Raw genomic sequence first — 27,783 nt, 5'->3', positions numbered from 1 at the left:
TGGCTTTTTTCGTCTTTCATCCAGTAGCTTTTCTGGAGGTTTTCCCCCTTTGCAGTTGCTACCTGGTGAACCCAGCTAGTATGACACTTGTCTCAGTTGTGCTCAGTCTGAAGGATGCTGATAGCAGTAACATGCGCCTGCTCAAGTCCCCACTTCTCCAGGGAGAGCTGAGTACCTTAGGGTGGCTCCTGCCCAGTCAGCTGTGAAGCTCTGTGCTCATGAAGGTGGGTCTTTTCTCTCCAGAAGGGATTTTGGCCTCTTATGCCTCAGTCAGGACTGTCCCTTCTTGAGGGGGGTTCTTTTTACTCAGTTTTTGGTTTTCTCTGCAGTGTAATTATTCCAAGAATAGATTTAACCTGATTGTGTTTGTGGGAGGAGATGAGTTCAGAATCTGCCTACACCGCCATCTTGACGAGATCTCTCACAATGTTTCTTAAATAGACTTTCAACCAGTCTTTTTGTTTTCTTTTACCCTCCTTTCCAAAGGTATATGGTTCTGCTAATTCCTGTGTATTGTGGTGAGGTGAGGTACAGCGAAGATACGTGATGTAAATCAAGTTGCTTTTCAGCTTTCTCCGTTGCAACCTAGGTTTCAACTTCCTATGTTATGATAAGTCAGTTACGTATTGAATTTCTTCTTTGTGGCTTCCAATATTCATCTCTCATTCCCTTTAAAATTATACCCCGCCCTCCTTGGGAATGTTTTAAAATGCATGGAGGTGTATTTGATAGTCATAGTGTTTGGAGCACACTTTTAGCACAGAATGAGCAGAGATCGGAGATGCTATGAGCACCCGCCTGCCCATGCATGAAGTAGTCCCACACAATAAACACTTGTCCTACTCAGAATGCCAGTTGTCAATCTTAGGAAACATTGCTGAACGTTTTAAGAGAAACTTGGCTCTGCCTTGAGGTTAGTACTTGCCCACAGCCTTCTCAAATGGTGTCTTCTCATTCCTACCCTTTGAGCAGTGGGGCCTCTGGAAATGTAGTAGATTTCTTCTTGGTTCTCATTGGTGCTTCCTAATCACTGCCTTCCTCTCCCTAAAGATAAAAGTAAACAAACAAAAAAATTCTATCCCATTTTTCATTTCATGCTACCTTTGAGGGAACCCATCTCACTCATATAAAATAATTTATATTTCAGAATTTTGCCATTAAAGTCAGTGGTCATGATTAATAATCTATATGATTATATTAGAAATAAAACAAGATGATTTCTCATTTAATAAATATGCAGTACATATACAACATGCTCTTTTTCATCCAATTTATTGATAAACCTAAATGTAGATTTATTTTTGGACAGTGAGTATGGTTGTTGCTAACTTTCCTTTTCACTGTTAAAAGCCAATACTTTGCAATGCCTTTTGCCGCCTCTGTTAGTGCAACAATTTGTAAGGATTATTTGTTTAAAACGCAAAGATAAGAATTGAATTAACAGCATGATACCTATCTTAGCAGAATGTGATTGTCTATGTGAGAAGCACGGCTATGTCTAAATATTATACACTGTATATCAAATTGCAATTTTTAATGAATTATCTTGTAAAAGTGTGTCGAGTCCTGGAATATTGAATATCTCATGTACTTATATGTATTCTCACATTTAGTATGTGATGTTTGATACATTATTTTCTTTACCTGTGTTTTGCGTGAAGCAGTGACTTGCATTATCAAGTATTACCAATGTCTCTTTCTGGGTTTTAGGTTGTGGAAAACGCCCTTAAAGTGAACCCAGTATTAGGCCCGCAAATGTTTCAACCAATTCTGCCCTATGTTTTCAGAGGTATTATAGAAGGGGAGGTAAGATTTTTCTTAAACTTCTCAGGATAGTGTTGAACTCTAGGGTTCTAGTTTTAATTATTTTCCTTCTTCATTGGAACATTATTCTTCATTGTTAGCTATAAAAGGAAAGCTTTTCTTATTTTTGGACCAGTTTGAAGTAAATTAAGTAAATTTAGGGCAGTTATACAATTTTCCTTTCTCCACACAGGAAAGTACTGTCTTATCTTTTCCACTTATATGCATGTGTATTCATACACAAAGATTTCAAGCAGAGGGATGGGAAAAAAATAGTAATAGTTTTATTAGATACTGAATATATGAAAACACTGGTTATTTAGTTGAGCTTTTAACTAGATCTATGTAACTATGTATGTTAGGAGCATTTAAAGTAATATAAATATATAAATATGCCATTATTCTTCCTTTCTTTCCCTCTCTCTATTATATATACATATGTAATCCATATAAATGTATATGTGATGCATATATTTTACATTGTATGACCTATGTATTTAGTAAGTTAGAATTTAGGCAATATTGGCAGTTCATTCTAAAGAAACAATATGAAGGAGAATATTGTTATTTCATATTCCTGTTGACTGTTACTATGTCAATGATTATTTATAATTGTTTATAGTTGTACCCTAACAAAATTTCACATGTGCTATATTTTACTTGTACAGAGGTATCCTGTAGTGATGTCAACATATCTTGGGGTTATGGGCCGAGTCCTGCTACAAAACGCTAGTTTCTTTTCTTCACTTCTCAATGAGATGGCACATAAATTTAATCAGGAGGTAAGAATCCGTTTACTTAAATTGAAGGAATTCTTTATCCAAATAAAGATCGGAAATAACTTAGTGAAATAACGAGTCTGTAAAAGTTTTGCAGTATTTAAACTTTTATATGTTAAATCTTTAATAACTTACATTGTACCTGTAATTTGGGAGAAGAGAGAAAAAGGAATCTGTAAGTGACAATTGAAACCTACATTTTATTGTCTCTCAAAATAGGCAATTTTATTCTGCTTAGCCATAGGATAGAATTTTGGTTTGTTTATGGTTACATTTTTGTTTACTCATACATAAAATGAAACAGGACTACTTTACATATAATCATGTGCTTTCTGTGTTTCATTCCTTTAATGAACTTGTTCTTAATGCCATGCAATGAGTTTCCATCTTAATTATTGTAGGAAATGACCTTTCAGCGAAGGCTTATTAAAAAAAATACTGTCACTGAAACCAGCCACTGGAGTAAGTATGGAATAGGGTTCTTAAGTGAGTTGGTTTCTTGAGACTATATGCATTATATTAAAATATGGTTTTTATGTTTTAATTTGTCACTCTCTTAAGATTTATAAAATGTAGAAGGTAAAATGTACTTGATGAGGGTCTCTAGAATGAAGGCAATTTGTGAAATCTTTGGTTTGTGGTTGAAACGAATGCAACTATTTTCATGTCAAGGAAATCCAGAGTAAGGAAGTGCAAATCTTAGAGTGTATGGTTTTTCTAGAGTTAGCCTAATGTAATTAGAGATCCTAGCCTTTGTTTTGATGAATAGACAGAAATTATTAGCTTCATTAAATTTAACTGTCATGGGATAATGTTAAAGAGTTCAAAGTGTGTATTTAGTTCCACAAAATTTACTGTTGAGTGATTTTAATAACAGTATATATATTCAACAATAATATAAATTTTGTGTATTATTTTAAATCCTTGTAACAACCCAATGGAATAATAGTATTTTTATTTCTGTCTCACATGAGAAATCTGAGGCTTCGAGAGATTTAGTGACTTGCTCAAGTTCACAGAGCTAGTAAATGATGGAATTGGTATACAAACCCCAGCAACCTAACTTCAGAGCCTGATCCTCAGTGACCACCTTCTGCGGCCTCCTACCTATCTTGGAACAGGCACTTCTCCACTAGACACTGGAGAAACTAACTTTGACAAGCTTATAGTACTCTTTTTAGGGAGAGAGTACTTTAAACAGGCACTTTCATAATACTGTTAAAAGCACTGTTAGAGATATGTGCAGCATGTTGTGGGAAGACAAAGAAAAGTTATGTACTATGTTAAAATTTTTTTCCCAATATTTTTTATTGTGGTAAAATACATGTAGGATTAAATTTACCATTCTATTTTTTAGGTGTACAGTTTAATGTTATTAACTATATTTATAATGCTGTACAGTCATCACCACCATCCATCTCCATAACTCATTTGGTTTTGTGAAACTTGAACCTCTATACCTGTTAAAGAATAACTCCCATGTTTCCCCCACACCCAACCCCTAGCAACCACCATCTAAATTTTTTCTTTCCTTTTTTGTTGCCTTAGCTTTAATTTATTGGTAATAATGCTTAGTAAGGAGCAAAGACTATTTTACGTACATTATGTTCTTAATAACAAGAGGAGGACCTATTGCTAAAAGGTTGTTTTTCTTTTATTGGGGTAACGTTGCTTTATAACTATATAAATTTCAGGTGTACATCGTTATACCTCAATTTCTGTTTAGACTACATCATGTTCACCACCCAAAGACTAACTACCATCCATTATCAGACACATGTCCCCAGTAACCCCTTTTGCCCCCCTCCCTCCACTCTTCCCCTCTGGTAACCACCAATCTAATCTCTGTATCTATATATCTGTTGTTTTTATCTTCTACTTATGAGTGAGATCATATGGTATGTGACTTTCTCTGTCTGACTTGTTTGAGTTAGCCCAATACCCTCAAGGTCCATCCATGTTGTCGCAAATGGCAAGATTTCATCATTTCTTATGGCTGAGTAGTGTTCCAGCTGTGTATCTATACCACATCTTCTTTATCCATTTGTCCCTTGATGGGCACTTAGATTGTTTCCAAATCTTGGCTATTGAGAATAATGCTGCGATGAACATAGGGGTGCATGTATCTTTACCCATTTGTGCTTTCATGTTCTTTGGATAAATACATCACAGTGGAATAGCTGCATCATATGGTAGTTCTATTCTTAAATTTTTGAGGAATGTACCTACTGTTTTCCAGGGTGGCTGCATCAGTTTGTACTCCCACCAGCAGTGCATGAGGGTTCCCTTTTCTCTACATCCTCTCCATCATTTGTTCTCTCTTGTTAATTATAGCCATTCTGATGAGCATGAGGTGATATCTCACTGTAAATTTTATTTTTTTCCCGAGGAAGTTTAGCCCTGAGCTAACATCTGCCAATCCTCCTCTTTTTTCTGGGGAAGACTGGCCCTGAGCTAACATTTGTGCCCATCTTCCTTTACTTTATATGTGGGATGCCTACCATAGTATGGCTTGCCACGTGGTGCCATGTCCACACTCGGGATCCAAACCGGGGAACCCTGGGCTACCAAAGCGGAACGTGTGCACTTAACCGCTGTGCCACCGGGCCGGCCCTCTCATTGTAGTTTTGATTTGCATTTCCCTAATAATTAGTGATGTTGAACATCTTTTCATGTGCTTGTTGGCTATCTGTATATCTTCTTTGGAAAAATGCCTGTTCATATCTTTTGGCTATTTTTTAATTGGATAGTAAGTTTTTTGTTGTTGAGATGTCTGAGTTTTTTGTATATTTTGGGTATTAACCCCTTATCAGATAGATAGTTTGCACATATCTTCTCCTAATTGTTGGATTGTCTTTTCATTTTGTTGATGATTTCCTTTGCTGTGCAGAAGCTTTTTAGTTTGATGCAATCCCATTTGTTTATTTTTTCTTTTGTTTCTCTTGTCTGGTCGGACATGGTATTTGATAGTAGGCTGCTAAGACTGATGTTAGAAGAGTGTACTGCCTGTGTTGTTTCTGGAAGTTTTATAGTTTCAGATCTTACATTCAAGTCTTTAATTCATTTTGAGTTAATTTTTGTGTATGGTGTAAGATAATGGTCTACTTTCATTCTTTTGCATGTGGCTGTCCAGTTTTCCTAACACCATTTGTTGAAGAGACTCTCCTTTCTCCATTGTATGTTCTTGGTTCCCTTGTTGAACATTAGTTATCCATAGATGTGTGGGTTTTTTCTGGGCTCTTGATTCTGTTCCATTGATGCTTGTGTCTTTTTTGTGCCAGTTCCATGCTGTTTTAGTTACTATAGCTTTATAGTATATTTTGAAATCAGGGAGTGTGATACGTCCAGCTTTGTTCTTTTTCTTAGGATTCCTTTGGCTATTTGGGGTCTTTTGTTCTATGTAAGTTTTAGGATTCTTTGTTCTATTTCTGTAAACAATGTTGTTCAAAGTTTGATAGAGATTGCCTTGAATGTGTAGACTGCTTTAGGAAGTATGGACATTTTAACTGTGTTAATTCTTGCAAGCCAAGAGCACAGAATGTCTTCCCGTTCCTTTTGTCGTCTTCATTTTCTTTCAACAATGTTTATAGCTTTGAGTGTACAGATCTTTCACCACTTTGGTTAAATTTATTCCTAGCTATTTTATTCTTTTTGCTGGAATTGTAAATGAGATTGTATTCTTGATTTCTCTTTGTGTTAGTTCATTGTTAGGATATAGAAATGGAATTGATTTTTGTATGTTGATTTTTGTATCCTACAACTTTACTGTATTCGTTTATTATTTCTAAAAGTTTCTGTGGATTCTTTAGGGTTTTCTAGATATAACATTGTGTCATCTGCAAATAGTGACAGTTTCACTTCTTCTTTTCCACTTTGGATCCCTTTTATTTCTTTTTCTTGCCTGATTGCTCTGGCTAGGACGTCCAGTACTATGTTAAATAAGAGTGGCGAAACTGGGCATCCTTGTCTGGTTCCTGTTCTTAGAGGGATAGATTTCAGTTTTTCTCTGTTGAGTATGATATTAGCTGTGGGTTTGTCATATGTAGCTTTTATTATGTTGAGGTACTTTCTTTCTGTACCCATTTTATTCACAATTTTTATCATAAATGAATGCTATATCTTGTCCAGTGCTTTCTCTGCATTTGTTGACATTATGTGATTTTTATTCTTCATTTTGTTAATGTGCTGTATAATATTGATTAATTTGCTGATGTCAAACCATCCCTGCATCCCTGGAATAAATCCCACTTGATCATGATGTATGATCTTTTTTCTTTTTTTTTTTTAAAGATTGGCACCTTGAGCTAGCAGCTGTTGCTGGTCTTCTTTTTTTTTTTTCTTAAAGATCGGCACCTGAGCTAACAACTGTTGCCAATCTTCTTTTTTCTTTCTTTTTTTTCTTTTTTTCTGTCTGCTTTTTCTCCCCAAATCCCCCCAGTACATAGTTGTGTATTTTAGTTGTGGGTTGATCTTTTTTCTTTGTAAGTCTGGCTAGGGGTTTGTCAATTTTATTTATCTTCTCAAAGAACCAGCTCTTTGTTTCATTGATCCTTTCTGCTGCCTTTTTTGTTTCAATAGTAGTTATTTCTGCTCTGATTTTTATTATTTCTCTCCTTCTGCTGATTTTGGGCTTTGTTTGTTCTTCTTTTGCTAATTCAGTTAGGTGTAATTTGAGATTCCTTATTTGGGATTTTTCTTGTTTGTTAAGGTGTGCCTGTATTGCATTGAATTTCCCTCTCAGTACAGCTTTTGCTGCATCCCACATGAGTTGGTATGGCATGTTATCATTTTTATTTGTCTCCAGATATTTTTTGATTTCTTCTTTAATTTCTTCAATGATCCATTGGTTGTTCAATAGTATGTTGTTTAGTTTCCACATCTTTGTCCCTTTCTCAGCTTTTTTCTTGTCATTAATTTCTAGCTTTATACCATTATGATCAGAGAAGATGCTTGTTATTATCTCAATGTTTAAAAAATTTATAGAGCCTTGCCTTGTTTCCCAACATATGGTCTATCCTTGAGAATGTTCTGTGTGCACTTGAGAAGAATGTGTATTCTTCTGTTTTTGGATGCAGTGTTCTGTGTATGTCTGTTAAGTCCAACTGTTTTAGCTTTTCGTTTAATTCCACTGTTTCCTTGTTGATTTTCTGTCTGGATGATCTGTCCAATGATGTGAGCGGGGTCTTGAGGTCTCCTACTATTATTGTGTTATTTTTAATATTTTCTTTGAGGTTTGTTAATAGTTGCTTTATGAACTTTGGTGCTCCTGTGTTGGGTGCATAGATATTTATAAGCGTTGTTTCTTCTTGATGGAATGTCCCTTTAATTATTATATATTGCCCCTCTTTGTCTCTCTTTACCTGCCTTATTTTAAAGTCTACTTTGTCTGATATAAGTATTGCGACACCTGGTTTCTTTTGTTTGCTATTAGCTTGGAGTATCGTCTTCCACCCCTTCACTCTGAGCCAGTATTTGTCATTGGAGCTGAGCTGTGTTTCCTGGAGGCAACAAATTGTTGCATCTTGTTCTTTAATCTGTCTTGCCACTCTGTGTCTTTTTATTGGAGAGTTCAATCCATTTACATTGAAGGTGATTATTGATGTATGAGGGCTTAATGCTGTCATTCTGTCACTCGTTTTCTGGTTTTCCTGCATTTCCTTTGTTTCTTGTCATGTGTGTTTGGTCTACTCATAGACTTATGCAGTTTTTTATACTGTGTTTCTTAGCTTTTTCCTCATTTATTTTTTTGTGTCTCTGTTCTGCTTTTTAGTTTAGTGGCTGCCCTGAAGTTTGTATTCAGGATTTCGTGCATAACATAGTCCATTTTCTGATGGCCTCTTATTTCCTTAGTCTAAACTGATGCAGTCCCTTTCCTCCTCCCCTCCTAAGTTATTATTCTCATATCTTATTCCAACTTGTGTCGTGAGTTTGTGGTTAAAGTGACAAGATTGTCTTTGTTTTTTGTGTTTTCCTTCCCTTTAGCCTAATGCTATAGTTGAATATTTGCTGTCCTATTCTGATTCTATCTGTTTGTCTCCTTACTCTGTATTTTGTGACCCCTTTGTCCCCTTTTTTCTTTTTTCAGATATGAGGACCTTCTTGAGGATTTCTTGTAGGTGGTGGTCTCATGGCTAACAAGTCCCTTAGTTTTTGTTTGTCTGAGAAAGCTTTAATTTCTCCCTCATATCTGAAGGATATCTTTGCTAGATAGCGTATTCTTGGCTGAAGATTTTTATCTTTTAAAGTTTTGAATATGTCATTCTATTCTCTCCTGGCCTGTAAGGTTTCTGCAGAGAAATCTGCTGAATGTCTGTTAGGGGTTCCTTTGTAGGTTATTTTCTTCTGCTTTGCTGCCCTGAGTGTTCTTTCTTTGTCATTCACTTTTGCCAGTTTTACTGCTGTATGCCTTGCAGTAGGTCTTTTTACATTGACAAATCTAGATCTGAAAGCTTCCTCCACACACATTTCCCTTTCATTCCCTAGATTTGGGAAATTCTGTGCTATTATTTCTTTGAGCATGCTTTCTGCTCCATCCTCCTTCCCTTCACCTTCTTAAATACGTATAATTCTTATGTTGCATTTCCTCATTGAGTTGTATATGTCTCAGAACTTTCTTCATTTATTTTTAGTCTCAGTTCTCTCTCCTCCTCTGTCTGGAGCACTTCAAGATGTCTATCTTCAATTATGCTGATTTGCTCCTCTATGGTGTCTACTCGAGCATTCAGGGAATCTGTATTTTGTTTTATCTCTTCCATTCTGTCTTTTCTCTAGTGTTTCTGATTGATTCTTCTTTATAGTTTCGATCTCTTTTGTGAAGTAGCTCTTGAACTTGTTGAATTGTTTGTGTATATTCTCTTTTACGTATATTCTCCTTTACCTCACTGAGTTTTTTGATGATAGCTATTTTGAATTCATCATCATTTAGTTTACTTATTTCTGCTTCCTCAGGACTGAATTCTGGTTATTTATTGTTTTCCCTCTGTTCTGGAGATTTGATGAATTGCCTGATGGTGGAAGAACGGGGTTTTCCCATTGTGATATTATTCAGTTGCAGTTACAGCCTAATGCCACTGGATGGGGGTTGAGAGCTATATATTCTGAGCCTTCCGCCTTCAGGCAGGATGGTTTGGTGCAGTGTGGGTCAGAGGAGGGGTGCTTTCTCCTGCGTGCAGTCCCTGGTTTCCTTATCAGCTCTCACTGTCTGGTCTCCTGGGGTCTTGGCTTGATGAGGTCACCCTGCACAAAAGCTTTTACTCTGTTAGAGTGCTTCCCCCTAGGCTGCAAGGGCCCAAGGGAGTCCTGGGTGATCCTGTGGATGCGCGACCCTTGCACCGCTCCTTCCCTCACAGAGCCTTTGAGGCTGTGATCTCAGTCTTTAGGGGAAGGAGCAAATTCTCTTATCCCGTTCCAGCTCCTCTGAGGGGGACTCCAGCCTCTCCGCCCTCTGTCGTGTGGCTGCCGTGAGTCTCCACGGATTCCTGTGCTATTAGGGTATTTTCTGTTGGAATATGGTTGCTCCTTTTTGTTGTATGTTGGAGGGGAGAGTGTCCCGGGCAAGCTCACTCTGCCATGATGCTGACGTCACTCATGATGTATGATCTTTTTAATGTATTGTTGTATTCGATTTGCTAGTATTTTGTTGAGGATATTTACATAAATGTTCATCAGTGATAGTGGCCTGTAATGTTTTTGTGTTGTCCTTGTCTGGTTTTCTTATCAGGATGATGCTGGCTTCGTAGAATGAGTTATGAAGCTTCCCCTCCTCTTCCATTTTCTGGAATAGTTTGATAAGGATAGGTGTTAAGTCTCCTTTGATTGGTTGGTAGAATGCACCAGAGAAGCTGTCTGGTCCTGGACTTTTATTTTTTGGGAGGTTTTTGATTGCTGTTTTGATCTCCTTATTGGTGATTTGTCTATTCAAATTCTCCATTTCTTCTTGATTTAGTTTTGAAAGGTTGTATACTTCTAAGAATTTTCCCTTTTTTCTAGATGAACCAGTTTGTTGGCATATAGCTTTTCATAGCATTCTCTTATAATCTTTTGTATTTCTGAGGTCTCCATTGTAATTTCTCCTCTTTTGTTTCATTTCTGATTTTATTTCTTTGAGCCTTCTCTTTTTCTTGGTGAGTCTAATTAAAGGTGTGTCAATTTTGTTCTTTTCAGAGAGCCAGCTCTTAGTTACGTTGATTTTTTTCTATTTTTTTTAGCCTCTGTTTTATTTACTCCTACTCTGATTTTTATTATTTCCTCCCTTCTGCTGATTTTGGGCTTGCTTTATTCTTCTTTTTCTGCTTCCTTTAGGTATACCACTTGTCTGGAAAACTATTTCTCCTTCCATTCTGAATGATAACTTCGCTGGGTAGAGTATTTTTGGCTGTAGGATTTTTTCTTTCATATTTTAATTATAGTGCGTCTTGGTCTGGACCTTTTTGGTTCATCTTGTTTGGTACTCTCTGTTGCTTCCTGTAGCTCATTGTCTGTTTCCTTCATTAGGTTAGGATAGTTTTCAGCGATTATTTCTTTGAATGGATTCTCTTCCCCATTGTTTCTTTCTTCTCCTTCTGGGACAGGTACAATATGGATGTTAGTGCATTTGATGTTGTCTCAGACGTCCCTTAGACTGTCCTCATTCTTTTTAACTCTTTTTTTGTTGTTTCTGTTCAACTTGGGTGATTTAGTCTTTCACCCACCTCACTGATCCATTTTTCTGTATCATCTACCCTGCTATTGATTCCCCTGATAAGTTTTTCATTTCCATTATTTTATTCTTCAGTTCTGATTGGTTCTTTTTTATATTTTCCAGTCCTTTGTTGAAGTCCTCACTGTAGTTTTCTGTGTTCCTCCCAAGATCAGTGAGCATCCTTATGACTTAGCTTGTACTCTTTATCATGTATCTTGTTTATCTCTGTTTTGTTTAGTTCTTTTTCTGGTTATTTGTCCTATGCTTATTTGGAACATATGCCTTTGTCTCCTCATGTTGCATGTATCTGTGTATTTCTATCTCTGTTTTAGGTAGGTCAGCTCCATTTCCTGGTCTTGGAGAGGTGGCCTTCTGTAAGAGATGCCTTATGAGGCCAAGCAGTGTGCTTCCCTCTCATCACCAGTTTCAAATGTTCCAGGACTGTCCCCTCTATGGGTTACTTGTGTTATTCTCTTGTGTCAGGGTTGTTCTTACTGCAGGTGCACAGGAAGGCTAGTCTCTGCCCCTGGGTGCCTGAGTGTAAGGTTCAGCTGTGTGTGGCTGCTGTGGTCCCTTCAGTCACTTTATTGGATGAAGGGAGCCCCAGCACAGTTGCATGCAAGGTCTAGTAGGACATTCCTGCTGTGGTTTTTCTGTTAAGTCGTTAGGCCTCCAATGTGGCTGGTTGCAAGGGTCAGGGCTTGCAATTGCTGCAGGCCTCTGACCTGCAAGGCAGTTGTCAGCTCTCTCAGTAGTTCAGCTAGGTGGGGGCAGCCCTAGGTGTGGCAGTACTCTGTTGTTTCAGGCGTTGAAAGGTGTGGCAGATCCCCTGTATGGCTGTCTGAGAAGCACAAGTCTGCTGCAGCTGACAAGTCCCACCTCCACATGCTTACACACCTTGTCTACACAGTCCTGCCCTTTGCGCCCGCCCTCTCAACTGAAGTGGACCCACTCCATCCACTCAGAGGCCCCACACAATCTGCCAACACAGGCCAACCCCTCACATACATCCTGCCACACAAAGGTGGACTTGCTCATCCTGCTGCAGAGGTCCCAAACACCCTGCCTGTGCAGGGTCACACGTTGCCTGAGGGCTTACTGTTGTTGGGTAGGGCCAGTCCATTAGGTGGGCTCCCTGCTCTGGCTGAGCTGGATTAAATCATTTCTCTAGTGGGCAGGTCAAACTCTTGCACCAGCAGGACAAGGGAAGAACTCCAATGGTGTCTGCCAGTGTTTGTGTCAGCCTCCCTGTACTAGGTCACAGGAATAACTGCTGCCAATGTCTCGGTCCCTGGGAAGGTATTCACAACTGTCTCCTGCCTCCCTGAGATGTCCCCAGAGCCCATCAAATGAGTCTCTTTTCACAAAAGGACTGCACACCTTTTTTTCTGATGATTTTGTGTTGCTTTCCAAATCAGGTGAATTTGTGCATGGGGACTTTAAGAGCAGGCTTTTCTTTCTCTTATGTTCGGTAGCTTTTCTCGGGGCATTCCCCGTTGTTCTTAATAGCCAGCAAAGCTGGATATTATGACACTCATCTTGGTTGTGGTGAGTTGAAAAGCTGCCTATAATGGCAAAAGTCTCCTGCTCAGATCCCCGCTCCTCCAGGGAAACCTTCATACCTCCAGATTGCTCTCGGATGTGAAGTGCTGTGGCTAGAATGTGGCTTTTATCTCTCCAGAAAGGTACTTCTGCTTCTTCCACCTGAGTTGGCACTATCCCTTGTTGTGGGGGTTCTTTTTGTCCAGGTTCTGTTTTTCTCTCCGGTAATTGTTCCAAGGGTAGTTGTAAATTTGTGGTGTCTGTGGGAGGAGGTGAGTACAGAGTCCTCCTTCGCCACCATTATCCCAGCAAACCTCCTACTGTTCTACTTTCTGTGTCTATGTTTTTGACTAAGTACCTAATATAAATGGAATCATACAGTATTTCTCTTTTTATGGTGTGTCACTTAGCAAAATGTCCTGAAGTTTCATCCATGTTGTAGCATATAGAATTTCCTTCCTTTTTAAGGCTGAGTACATTCTATTGTACATAAATACCACATTTTGCTTATCTGTTCATCAGTCAACAGACACTTGGGTTGCGTCCACATTTTAGCTACTGTAAATAAAACTGCTATGAATATGAGTGTGCAAATATCTCTTCAAGTCCCTGCTTTCAGTTCTTTCGGATATATATCCAGAAGTCAAATAGCTGGATCACATGGTAAATTCTATTTTTAATTTTTGAGTAACCACCATACTGTTTTCCACATCAGCTGCACCATTTTACATTCCTGCCCATAGTGCACAGCAGCTCCAATTTCTCCACATTCTTGCCAACTCTTATTTTCTGTTTTTTTTTTTTTTTATAGTGTCCACTCTAATTGGCATGAGGTCATATCTCTTTGTAGTTTTGATATGCATTTCCCTAATGACTAGTGGTGTTGAGGATCTTTTCATGTGCTCATTGACTACTTGTGTATCATCTTTGGAGAAATATCTATTCATGTCCTTAACCCATTTTTGAATTGGGTTATTTTTCTCTGGTTGAGTTTTAGGAGTTATTTATGTATTCTAAGTATTAATCCCTTATCAGACATATGGTTTGTGAATATTTTCTCCTATTCTGTGGATTGCCTTTTATTATATTGACAGTACCTTTTTATGTACAAAATTTTTTAATTTTTAAGAAGTCCAATTTCTTTTTTAATTGCCTGTGCCTTTGCTGCTATATTTAAGAAATCATTGCCAAATCCAATGTCATGAAGCTTTTATACTACTTTTTGGTCTAGTTTTATGGTTTTAGGTTTTACATTTACGCCTTTGATCCATTTTGAGTTGGTTTTTGTATATGATGTGAAGTGAGGGTCTAGCTTTATTCTTTTGCATGTGGTGGATATTGAGTTTTTCCAGCACTTTTGTTGAAAAAACTGTCCTTTCCCCATTGAATGGTCTTGGCACCCTTGTCAAAAATCATTTGACCATATGTACAAGGGTTTATTTCTGGCTCTTTATTCTATCCTGTTGTTCTATACGTCTGTCTTTACGTGATCATCACGTTGTTTTGATCACTAAAGCTTTGAAAGTGTTGAAATCAGGAAGCGTGAGTCCTCTGCCTTTTTTCCTCTTTTTTCACTCTGTTTCAGCTATTCAGGATCCCTTGAGATTCCATATGAATTTTGGAATGAGTTTTTCTATGTCTGCAAAAAAATGTTATTGGGATTTTGATAGAGATTGCATTGAATCTGTAAGTTGCTTTGGGTAGTATTAACGTCTTAACAATTTTAAATCTTCCCATCCATGAATATGGGATGTGTGTCCATTTATTTATGTCTTATTTAATTTCCTGCAGCAATGTTTTATATTTTTCATTTTACAAGTCTTTCACCTTCTTGGTTAAGTTAATTCCTAGGTATTTATTCTTTTTGATGCTATTGTAATGGAATTGGTTTTGTAATTTCTTTTTCAGATTGCTCATTGTTCTTGTATAGAAATGCAACTCATTTTTGTGTGTTGACTTTGTATCCTGTTACTTTGCTGAATTCATTTATCAGTTCTAATGGTTTGTGGAATCTTTGGGACTTTCTACGTGTAAGATCATATCATCTGTAAACAGAGATAATTTAACTTCTTCCTTTCATATTTGGATGCCTTTTATTTCTTTTTCTTGCGTAATTATTCTGGCTAGAGCTTTCAGTACAGTGTTGAATAGAAGTGAAGAAAGTGGGCATCCTTGCCTTTTTCCTGATCTTAGAGGATAAGATCTTTCTAGTCTTTTGCCATTCAATATGATGTTCATTGTGGGGTATTTTTGCTGAGGAAGATTCATCCTGAGCTAACATCTGTTGCCAGTCTTCCTCTTTTTGCTTGAGTAAGATTAGCCCTGGGCTAACATCTGTGCCAGTCTTCCTCTGCTTTGTATATGGGTCACTGCACAGCATGGCTGCCAACAAGTGATGTAGGTCCACCCCTGGGAACTGAACCCAGGCTGCTGAAGCAGAGCACACTGAACTTAAGAACTAGGCCACAGAGCTTGCCCCCATGTGGGCTTTTCATTTATGGCTTTTTATTAGGTTGATGTATTTTCTATTTGCAGTTTTTTCACTGTTTTTTTCGAGGAAGAGTGTTGAATTTTGTCCAGTGTTTCTTCTGCATCAATTGAGACAATCATGTGTTTTTCATCCTTTATTCTGTTAATGTGATGGTCACCTTGATCAATTTTCATATGTTAAATGATCCTTCTGTTCGAGGAATAAATCTCACTTGGTCATAGTGTATAATCTTTTTAATATGTTGCTGAATTCTATTTACTAGTATTAATTAAAAATTTTAAAATATTGAAGTAAGTCCTGCTAATTAGAAAATAGTATAATAACAACCTTGATAAATGCTGTAGTTAATAGTATAAGTTCTATGCAACAGTTTATCATTCTAGGTTTTATAAACAAATCTTTGGAATATAGAAGAGTACAATGAAGATATATTAGTAATAAATTGCAATGTAGAACATCTGATATGTTGAAGAATTTAGAACAGTCTGGAACAGCTGTTGAAACTGTAAGATTCAATGCAAAGTAAAACAAAGTAATCTTTATTTTTCGAATGAAAAATACTTCATTGTTTCAACAAAAATATAGTGGTTATTGCTTATGGTATAAAATTTGGATGCACAGGTGCTCTAGAATTGTATCATTTAAAGTTGAAATTCTAAATACATTTCAGCAGAATGTCAGTCATGTTCCTTTAATGTTTCTGGCAATGTAAAGAATTGCAACAATCACTGAGAAAAAATTAAGGGAACATCATTAATTCACATTAAATAATAAAGTGATTGAAATAGTTTTTTGCTGTCAAAGTGAACAGAAGCATTTGGAAAAGTGCTACTGGCATTTTTTTGAATTATATCTATTATGCAGTTTTAGTAGAGTATCTTAAGACATGAAATATTTAGTAAAAGTTTCAAAAAATTAATATTGATGGGACTATTATTACATTCTAGATTTGTTTTCCACCTGTTTGAAAACATTTATTTAGTGAAATGAGAAGACAGGTTTTTGAAATATTTATATGAATTAGTTCAAAGGAGAAATTCACGACTTTGAAGATATTTTATGATATTGATCTCATGTAGCTAGATGAAAGAATAATGAAATAATAAACTTAGAGTTTAAGAAGAATATTTTGATAAGAAACATTTACATGAAAACCTCATTGAATTTTGTATTTGCCATTGTCACTGTAGGGAGAAGGTATATAGTTTCAGTCAAAAGTAAAAATGTCCACATTTTAATTGGTTTCAAGTCACTGAATTAATTATATGCAATTAAAGGATGTAAATCAAGTAATCACAAAACTTTTCTTGATAAGTTTCATGTTTATGATCACACAATAAGCAGCAGAGAGATTTAAATAATGTATCTGAAAATCAGGAATTGAATCATGAAATTGGAAGAATATTAGGGCTACTGTGAGCAACCTTTAAAGCTAGAGCTATGTAAGTAGCTTGGAAGTTGTATCAAGCCTTAAATATGCACTTTAATATAAATTGTGAAATTGGAATAGTTCAGTATTTGAAAAGTAAAGAGTTTTTGGTTTTTTATTTTTTTACTAAATAGAATCATATTTTCTTTTGAGACTAATCCATGTTGTTGCATATAGCAATGGATTGTTCCTTTATATTGCTGAGTAGTATTTCATTGTATGAGTATACCACGGTTTATTTTTATTTATCCATTTACTTGTTAATAGACATTTTAGTCGTTTCCAATTTTTGGCTATAATGCATAAAGCTGCTGTTAACATTCATGTACAAATCTTTGTATGGGCATATGTTTTGGTTTCTTTTCAGTAGATACCTGGTAGTGAAACTATCGGGTCATATGTTTAGTATGTGTTTAAAAAGCTACCAAACTGTTTTTAAAGTGGTTGTGGAATTTACAGTCCCACCATCAATGTGTGTCAGTTTTAGTTGCTCCTTAATCCTCACTAACGCTTGGTATTGTCAGTCTTTTTCATTTTAGCTATTCTAATAGATTTCTAATCGAAATTTCATTGTGGTTTTACATTTTTCTGATTACTAAAGATATTACATATCTTTTTATGTGCTTACTAACGATTTGTGTATTTTCTGTGAAGTGTTTAAAATCTTTTGCCAATTTTTAAAGATTGTTATGTCTTCTTATTGAGTTGTAAGATTTCCTTATGTATTCTAGACTCAAGACTTTGTCAGGTACATGCATTGTGGATGGGTTTTTTTCTAGTCTCCAGCTTGCCTTTTCATTTTCTTATGAGTGTATTTCTAAGACCAGACTCTTTATCAATTTACTAATTTATCAATTTGCTAATTTGTCACTTTTAAAATTTTATGGTTGATGCTTTTTATGTCTGATCTAAGAGATCTTTGCCTACCCCAAGGTCATGAAGAATTTCTCCTAAATTTTCTTCTTAAAATTTTTATATATCATTGTAGCTTTTATGGTCATTCAGTATGAGTTAATTTTTTGTGTATGATGTGAGAGAAGATTCAGTGGTTATAGTCACAGTGATTCATTGTGAGTTAATTTTTTGTGTATGATGGGAGAGAAGATTCAATGGTTATTATATATGTTACATACATATATATAACATACATACATATATAAATACATATATATGCACATATAAATATATGTTTCCATGTTATACGTTATTCTAGCATGATTTATCTAAAAGATTTATCCTTTTCCCATTGAATTTCCTTTGTACTTTTGTCGGAAATCAGTTGACCGTTTAAGTGTGTGTCAGTTTTATGACTCTATTCTGTTTCATTCATCTAAATGTTTACTTTTATCCTGTCACACTTTCTTGGTTAATGTAGCTTTATAATAGGTGTTAAAATCAGATAATGTATAGCCTCCAACTTTAATCTTGTTTAAAGCGGGTTTAGCTATTCTAGGCCCATCACATTTCTATATAAGTTTTTAGAATTGGCCTGCCAATTTCTAACAACAACGAAAAATAGTCCTCTTGGGATGTTGAATGGGATTGTGTTGACCCTGTAGATAAATTTAGGGAGAATTGATATCTTAACAATACTCATTCTTCTAATCCGTGAACATGGATATACATTTACTGAGTTTTTTTTAATGTTCTCAGCAGTGTTTTGTAGGGTTTTTTTGTATATGTCTTCATGTAGTTTGGTAAATTTATCGTGTTTCTAGTTTTTAACACTATTGTAAATGGTATTTTGAGAGTTTGAGTTTTCAGTTGTTCACTGGTGATGAAGTGAAATAAAATTGATTTTTATATATTTACCAAGTATCTTGTGACTTTAGTAAACCTACCAGTAGTTTTACTGTAGATTCCTTAGTAGTTTGTAATATATAATCATGTTATTTGGAAGTTGGGACAGTTTTACTTATTCCTTTCCAATCTGTATGCTTTTGGTCTTTTTGCCTTGTTCTATTGGTTAGGACTCCCAGTATTGTGATGAGTGGAAGTGTTGACATATCAAATCTGTTAGAATTCTACTTAATCCGTTGGAAAGTATTTCAGGTATTTGACCTGAAGTATTTCAGGTAGATTTGACCAAAAAACTGATTGCATATGTAAAATGAAAGACATAAAATTATGAAAAAAGTGGAAGATATTACAGAAATTAAGAAATGTGACATACCATTCAACCGAAGTATTAATTACATGAGAAATTGTGTGTGTATGTGGACTCCCTTTTGATGACAGATGGAAAATATATTGAATTTTTAGGTTCATTGACTTATTGTATCCTGAACTTGGCCAAATGGTGGTCATAAAGCTTGGTTTATTCAAAGTGAAATAAAATTAAACCAAATAATTAAATATAACTTTTAGACAAGCAATTAACATGGCTTTTGGATAAATTTTGTAGACCTTAGAAATGTTATCCTAAACAGTATTTAGAAGGGCAAGAAAAGCTTTGAATGTAATTTCAGTGTTTTAACGGAAGATGAGAGGTGATTCATGACTACGAACATTAAGAAATTACTGAGAGTACAGGTTGCATAGTGACTATAAATGTAGGGAGAAAATTGTTGAATATATTTGATTTTTTTTTTTAAATGTAAAATTTTGACTCAAACTGGAATATTATTCAGCTGGTGTCAGCAGCAGCAAATAAATGATCATACTTACAATTTTTAAATGTCAGCGAATGATTTAGAAATGATTAGTGTGTGTGAAATAAATCAATATTTTTATTTTCAAAACATTGGGTTCTTTTGCAAAGAAATGATCTGGTGATGCCCCCAACATTATTTGTGAACATAGTGACACATCTCTAAGATTTGAGTACAGGAAAGAGTAGTCTTCACTACCTATCAACCCATCATGTTTCTGCATCTCAGTTTTCATGTATTGCAAGAAAACTAGCAATATTTGCTTCATTACATTAGTACATTTGAGGGAGGAATGAAAAGAAAAAGTAAAACTGTGACCTCAGTAGTCACAGTAACTTCCTTCTTTGGTTTTAGCTGACACACTCATTCACAAACTCCTTGAAATTCTTCCCTTCTCTAGGTTCCAGGACACTGTAGGTTAATTTCCCTTTGATTTCCTTCTCGGGTCTCATTTGATGGTTTCTCTTTTTCACTGTCTAGTAGACAGTGAGCATAATCACCAGCTTCTGCTCTTCTCCAGCCACAGTTGCTTCTTTGAGAGAGGCCTACTCTGACCTCTCCTTTACGATTTAATCCAATAGCTTCATCTTAAGGTCTTCTGTCATCTTTGAGCACTCAAATTCTGTGACATTTTCTTCTTATGAGTGTGCATGGTACTTACTGTCTGTATTTCTCTCTCATTTATTCAACTTTCTTTAAATTCAACTTTCAATAAAAGTTTCCTCAGCTTTTATTGCATACAGCTCTTCAACCCTATCCTTCTTTCCTATGGCATTAACTTGTTGAAGAGCCTGGACCAGTTATCCCAGCGAGTTTTGTCTGAGTTCTGTCCTGGTGTTATTTAACCTATTCCTTCATCCCCTGTATCTCTGTAAACCAGCACATTAAATCCATCCTCTCCTCTTCTTCTCCGGTGCTACCGCCACAGCCCAAGTCCTCATCATCTTGTCACTGGAGTGCTACCATAACCTCCAATCTTGTTGGAGTTCCCTCCAGTCCCTTATGCACAAGTCAGCTGAGTGGTCTTTCAGATTAAACTGCAGAATTGCTTACTTGCCTGTCTTCCCCTGCATTCAACTGTGAGCTCCAAGGTCACAAAGCTTGGAGCTGGTGGAGCTGGGGAGATGCACTGTTTTTCTCTTTTCATGGTTTCATGTATCTTCAGGGGATAAGTACTCCAGTTGGTAGTGCAAGTTCTGGAGGCTCGAAAGTCCAAGATCAGGATGCCAGCATGATTGTGTTCTGGTGAATGCCGTTTTCCAGGTTTCAGACTGCTTTCTACTCACTGTGTCCTCACGTGGTGGAAAGGCAGAAATTATTAAAATATTTTGTACTAACATTTATATAGCTTGATAAGCAGTGCTAATAGTATCTATTTGTCTAAAAAATAAAGACTTTAAAAATTTTTTATTTATATTTACTTTTTGATTCTTATTTTAAATTATCTTACCTCAAGTAATTCTTTGTAGCAGCATGAACTGAGTTGTCACCTAGCATAGTATGTATTTGCATACATAGATGTCTGAAAATATAGCTTTAGTTGTTCTTAGACTTTAAAGGAAGTTTGCCTCTGCACTGTCCTCTGCGCAAACATCATCCTTATACCAAAAATAATATACTTTACCTACCCAGGACTGAGTAACTAATGGATGGTTTTTTAGATGCTCTGTGTTTAAAAGTCATCATGTGGAAAATTTTCTGAAATGCTGTTTGCTTGTTATCGCAAATAATCATCATTCAAAAAATATATGAGAAGAATAGGCCACCTCCATTGGACTAAATATCATAATATAGAGAAATAATGACCTGTGGCTGGTACTGCTCCAAGCCCGTTGGCACTATGAAGGATTCAGAAGAGAACCGTATTATTGATTCAGACTTATTTCTGATACTGTATTTAGAGCACAGCTTTTCATGCGACTCTTTCTTATGTTTTCTTTTTTCACTTTTCATTGTGAAGAGGAAATGTTTTTCACACAGGTTTTGACAAAAAGTCAAGCTGTCGTGCTTGAGTCTAGAGACTAGGGGAATGAAGGTGAATGATATGTTATCTAGTTCCAATGGCTACTTTTGACTGTGAGCATAGTTCTGAAGTACCTCAAAAATATGTTCAGGAATTAAGTAGGGCTAGGCAAGTGAGTTCCAGTAAATTCAGATAGCTTTGAAGCAAGCAAGGATTTTGGAGAAGGGTTTGTCTCTTCTAAACACTTGAAAACAGTTGTGAGGTAGTAGAGGAAGCCAAGTTAATTAAGAGTGATTTTATAGCTTTAGGAAAGGAGCTTGGGTTCATTGTAGAAGTCCCCGTTAGAACAGTTCCTCTAAGCTTTTACTGTTTGAAGTCTTTCAGAGTCATTTGTTTGTATTGAATGATGAAAACTTTTTAGACTGATCACCTAAATTAAAGTTTAGAGCCTTGGAGTATTGAAGAATGATATTTTTGCTGTAGGGAAATTTACTGGAAAATGACAGAATTTGCAGGCCCTTTTTTTCTATGGTCTTCCCTTTTCTTCTGAGGGATAGCCTCTCTCGGTATAAACAAGTGCTGTTGAACTCAGGATGGGGAAAAGGGCTTTGGGGATGAGGGCGTTTCACCATTCAGGATCCAGATTTTCATTTAAATCATCTGATTTTAATTTGTATCTTACCTTGCCTTTCCCTGTTCTTCATGTCTTGAGTTGGAGGTTCTCTGATTTCATTTTTCCAGATAGTGTATCTTTGGACTCCTTCAGGAGTGGAGAAGGGGATCTAGAAGGTTCTAAATGTTCCTTATACAGATTTTCAGCCAGTTTTCCTGGTTTGAACTCTGTGCCTCGCCTCTGTCTTCTTTGTGGCCTGATGATGGCAGGATTCTGACGACCGAATCTGCTTGCGTTAGATTGTTATTCCCTGGCAGGCAGTTTGGTTTCATGCTTTTCTGTTCTGCCAAGTCACTTAACATTCTTTCATCCACCTGCCATCTTCCAAAAATTTGTTGCCATCTTTACCCATTGGAGTGTCGCCTCTTTATAATAAGACCCTCTGGGGATGTTTCTTTGCTTTCTATATTTCTTTACTCTCATTTTAGTGGGATTTCTGAGGGAGCCAGCAAATGCATATGTTCAATACTAAAATTGTTTTCGCAGTGTCGGTATGCTTCTAGGGTAGATGACTTGATTATGAAGATGCAATAAGGTGTTTGCAGCTGAGTACTGTGAGTAAAACTGTCTGTCTGTCTCTACAAAACTGACGGAACTCAAGACTTCCTTAAGTATTGCCTTGTTTTCTAGAAACATTGTCATCTTACTCTTTCTGGCAATATCCTTTAATTTAGACTTCATCAATCTGGGGTAGTGGTGTTGAGACATTTTATAACTTACTCTAAATCCTGCGTTGCTTCATCCTAAGAACATACTCTCCTGAAGACCTGCCACTTAGATCATAAGATTTTTCTCTTAATCAGTTGTAGGTGCTTGACTTGAAACAGCACACATCTTTCAAATTCTAGAGAGATTTGAGGGTACTTTTTTGTTTCTGCGTGATGATTCAACTGGTTCATGAAATTTTATGTAAAAATGACATTTTATTTCTTGAATAGCAGTTGGTATGAAGGTTATACTAAGGAGATAACATTTGGAGAGAAAAAGAAAAGATCACCATTTACCTAAACATTTTGTTCTGTTTCAACAGGGGATATAATGCTATAAAATTATTTTATTCTTATAAAAGACATGTTTTAGCTTACATTCTTTAAAGTTATAAAAGTGATGAAATAAACCAGTATGAAATAAAGTTTTTTCTTTCCACGTAAAGTTCGTTCTTTCCACAGTAGTTATTTATTTAATTGGGATCTTCGGCATCATTAGTTTTTATCTGCACTTGCCAGGACAGAATTTGGCAGACATTATTAAAGCTGAGAAATCTTGGGGCTGGCCTCATGGCCAAGTGGTTAAGTTCATGCACTCTGCTTCTACGGCCTGGGGTTTGTCGGTTTGGATCCTGGGCACAGACCTACACACTGCTCATCAAGCCATGCTGTGTGGCATCCTACATAGAAGAACCAGAATGATCTACAACTAGGATATACAACTGTGTACTGGGTCTTTGGGGCAAAAGGAAAAGAAAAGAGGAAGATTAGCAATTAGATGTTAGCTCAGGGCCAATCTTCCTCACCAAAAAGCATACCATAAAAAAAAAAAAGAAATCTCATCATTTTTTTATTATACTGCTTAAGAAATAGTTTGATTTTAGAAATTCTCTGAAAATACTGCAGAATTGTTTTATTCCTTCATGATTTACTATAAATGGTCATCAGTATTTGTTAGAGTTGTCCTCTTTGTTTTTATGACCTTAATGTCTGTCTACCTCAGAGCAACCAAATTGAGTTTTCTCATCTATATGTATGATTTTGTCACTTCCTTGTTTCACACTTCTTCAGGGTCTTTACATTTAGGATTCAATTTAAATTCAATTAAATTTACGATTAAACTCTCTAATGTGGGTTTGCCTACCATAATCTGATTCTTTACTCCTTTAGCCTCATCTGTTACTCTCCTTTTAGAACTCCATGATCTGGCTATTCACTGCTAGAACATTTTTCAGTTTCTTGAAAACAGCTTTCTCCCTCTTGCTTCAGAGTCCTTGTATACAGGCTATTTCCTCTACCTGGAATACTCCCTCACAGTCTCTCTCATTTCTTTTTGTTGTTGAGGAAGACTCACCCTGAGCTAACATCTGTTGCCAATCTTCCTCTTTAAGGCTTGGGGAATATTAGCCCTGAGCTAAGATCTGTGCCAGTCTTCCTCTACTTTATATTTGGGTCACCACCATAGCGTGGCTGTTGAGTGGTGTAGGTCCGTGCCTGGGATCCGAACCTGTAAACCCAGGCCGCCGAAGGGGAGCACACTGAGCTTAACCACTGCACCACGGGGCCGGGTCCTCTCACATTTCTTTAGTTGATTCCTAATGTCTTTTAATTCTACCTTAAAACATAATCTCCTCTGGGAAACTTTGCCCCAACCCCCGATGCTTTGGTTCGACCTTTCTTAGGAGTTTGTGTAATAATGAGAACTGTGCATTTATCATCAGGGCTGGGACTCAGAGGAGGCAAGTGAGGTGATGAGGGTGAGTGCCTATGTGCCAGATCCAGCCTGCTGCTTGTTTTTGTAAAGTCTGTGAGTTAAGAATGTTTTTTATATTTTTAATGGTTGAAAAAATCAAAATAATAGTAATATTTTGTGACACGTGAAAGTTATATGACGTTTCATATTAGAATACATCCATGCCCATTTGTTTACATATTGTTTATGACTGATTTTGGGACTTGAGTAGTTGCAACTGAGATCATATGGCCCACAAAGCCTTAAATATTGACTGTCTGGCCCTTTACGGAAAAAATGTTAATATCTCAATTTCTAATTGCTTGTTTAATTAAAGTCCCCGCAAACTCACTTTGTTATATGCTGTTGTTAAATATTTTTATAATAAAGGAAATAAATATGTTATAAATAAAATTAGACTGTAGAGCTATAAGTTTTTGTTGACTGCATCTTTATTTCAACCAAATCTATTACTATAGCTTCAGTTGTATATATTACATTTTAATAACTTGATATTTGCTTTTATAATGGTTATGATTTGTTATTTAAATCTTGGTTACTAGATATTAATTGCAGTAAATCTATAGAACATCTGTACAATTTGTTTCCATATTAAATATGGATTGAAGATGCCGTAGTATAAATCAGAAGTTACCAAACTGTCTTGGTTCATGGTGTCTTTAATGTGTTAGTAATATTTTCACAGTGCTCCTAAGCCAAAAGAAGTATAAATATCTAACAGTTCCTTTTACTCAGTAGTTAAGTCCAAACAACTTAATGTGTAGTTGTCCTAATAACTTAGTAGCTTTGAAAAATAATACACAAAAATCTAAAGAAAGAATAATTTTATTCTTAAATAACCACAGTTACTGACTAATAGAATATGTATACTTAATTGAGCACTAACCAAATTCTCAAGCTTAGGAATCAGGTTGGACACCTCCACTTTCATTTTCTCTTCTACCTTAATTTTGGGGTAGTACTTTGTAAAGATAGGAAGTCATTGAAAGGAGCGTAATGAAACTGAGAACTATCTTGAGCTAGTAGTTCTTGAAGTACCTGATAAATGTCTCTGTGTTTCTCAATAATTTTAAATATTCTGTGAGTTCACTGTGGCATCTTAGGACACAGCACACAATTTGGGAAACTCAAGTATAAATAATTGTCTTGAACTAAGAAGTGTTTCTTGGACTTTATTATTTTAAAAAAATGTGTTGAACCGTTTCTTGGAAAAGATGTGGGAAACTAAGGTTGATTTTATGTTATCAAAATCCATGAGGTAGCGATTTTGATATTAAATGCATTTTTTAGAATGTACTAGAAGTGGAGAAGTGTTTGTAAGCGTATCCTGCCGTCCACTTTCAATCTACATGATCAGTACACTTGATTATGTCTTACTTGATAGATTCTAACTTGAGCAGTTCGAGTTCTTAAAAAAAATAGAACTAGTAGTGTGTGTGTGTGTGTGTGTGTGTGTGTGTGTGTGTGTGTGAGAGAGAGAGAGAGAGAGAGTGTGTATATACACACACATATATACACAGAAAGAGAGAGATTTTAAGTACTTGGCTCACATGATTGTAGGGACTGGCAAGTTCTAATTTTATAGGGCAGGCTGAAAACTCAGGAATTCTGTGTTACGGTTTTGAAGCAGGATTTCTTCTTTTCTGGGAAACCTTAGTTTTTGCTCCTAAGGCTTTCACGTGATTGAGTGAAGCCCAACCCACATTATCTAGGGTTATCTCCTTTACTTAGTCAACTCATCGTAGATGTTAATCATGTCTACGAAATACTTTCACAGCAGCATCTAGACTAGTATTTGATCAAACAACTGTACACCTTAGCCTAGCTGAGTTGACAGGTAAAATTAACCATTACACTAAGCAATCCCATGTCATGTTATTTTTAATGTAACATATAAATGTCCTGGGAAATGATTCATTTGTTTTCCTTTGAAATTCTGCAGGTTGAGGTTGCAATCTATCATTTCCTCTGCAAGTAGCAACAAATCAGTCCAGCAAATTATACTCTAAGCATTGAACTCTAATCATCCAACTGAATAAACTATAACCTAAGTACAAGTTGACAGTTTTGAAAAATGCGTGTACTTTTAGTGTACTGGGAAGAATGTGTTGGATTGGTGATTTATTAAATGAAATTATTAAAATCACTCGTTGGCTACATACTGGTTTTGATCAAGTCTACTTAGCTCTTGGAATTAATTGGCTGTCAAGATTATTTAGTTACTTTCTGGTTTTACGCAAATTATTCTTTTCCAGCTTAAGGCCTACCCCAAATTGTGGTCTTCCAGTTCTGTGGTTTGCTGGAATTGAACTTTAACCATGCCTTATGAGTTTTTAGCCTGTAACACTACTTATCCATAAGTAAATAGTATTTCAAATATTTTGAGATGCCTCCTCGTCTTTTTTCAGATGGACCAGCTTTTGGGAAATATGATTGAAATGTGGGTTGATCGCATGGACAACATTACCCAGCCTGAAAGGAGAAAACTTTCAGCTTTGGCTTTGCTTTCTCTTCTACCATCTGATAATAGGTGAGGAAATGTTTTCTTAAAATTTGTTTCTTTAAAGCATCAAAATATGAGCTCTGTTTTTGGTCATGGTGTTGCTGTGTTTTGCTGGGTAGTGTTTTATGTATATGTATGCTAACGTTAGTAGGTGATGATATGGCTCGAGTGTTAGTCTAGATCTAAAAAGATATGAATGGGAATGGTGGGCACTGCAGTTGAACTTGGTCATATTATTTTACGAATTTATTTTATTCTTCTCTGAATTTTAATTTTTTTATAATAACCAGATTTTATTAGACTTATTTTAGGTCCTCTTTTTATGTAGATATATTAAATATATAATATTTCAGTGTCAGTAGCACTTCATAAAGTATATTCTCCTCCTGGTAATTCAAAAGTGTGTTACATAATTTTGTTCTTTATTTTGGATTATCTCTAAAGAAACTTGCAAGTATTTTTTTTTCCCCTTACTTAGATAAAATCATTATACTTTACAAACTTTGTTAAAATTCTCATTTCCATAAAGCAAATACAAAATGCTTTGATTTGGACATTTAAAGAAGAATATGTATTTTCTTTGTTTTTATCCCTGTCTTTGTGGAGTTTGGCATTATGTGCTTTATTATTATTTTTTTTGTATTTTCAATTTTAAAGCCATAAAAACAGGCCTTAAGACTTGATGGTGTGTGAGAATAATAATAATAATATATTAGATCTTTATGACTTAGGGAAGTTTTAAAAACAAGCACATACAACTTAGTAATAAATTAATGAAATAAATCCAGTTAGCTTTAGAAATCCTTTTT

At 35.9% G+C, this 27,783-nt stretch overlaps 1 protein-coding gene across 2 annotated transcripts in view; it reads left to right on the top strand.

Moving 5' to 3' along the window:
- IPO11 (importin 11) overlaps positions 1-27,783 on the top strand; it is a 230,444-nt gene that overhangs the window by 124,518 nt on the left and 78,143 nt on the right. For both annotated transcript variants that reach the window (XM_008527674.2, XM_008527675.2), the window contains exons 25-27: positions 1,711-1,806; positions 2,472-2,585; positions 26,880-27,001. In XM_008527674.2, coding sequence (XP_008525896.1) covers positions 1,711-1,806; positions 2,472-2,585; positions 26,880-27,001 — 332 coding nt within the window. The remainder of the gene's footprint in view (positions 1-1,710; positions 1,807-2,471; positions 2,586-26,879; positions 27,002-27,783) is intronic.

Source organism: Equus przewalskii, chromosome 20 (assembly GCF_037783145.1).
Source record: "Equus przewalskii isolate Varuska chromosome 20, EquPr2, whole genome shotgun sequence".
Lineage (NCBI taxonomy): Eukaryota > Metazoa > Chordata > Mammalia > Perissodactyla > Equidae > Equus > Equus przewalskii.
This window is presented reverse-complemented; position numbering and strand designations above follow the sequence as displayed.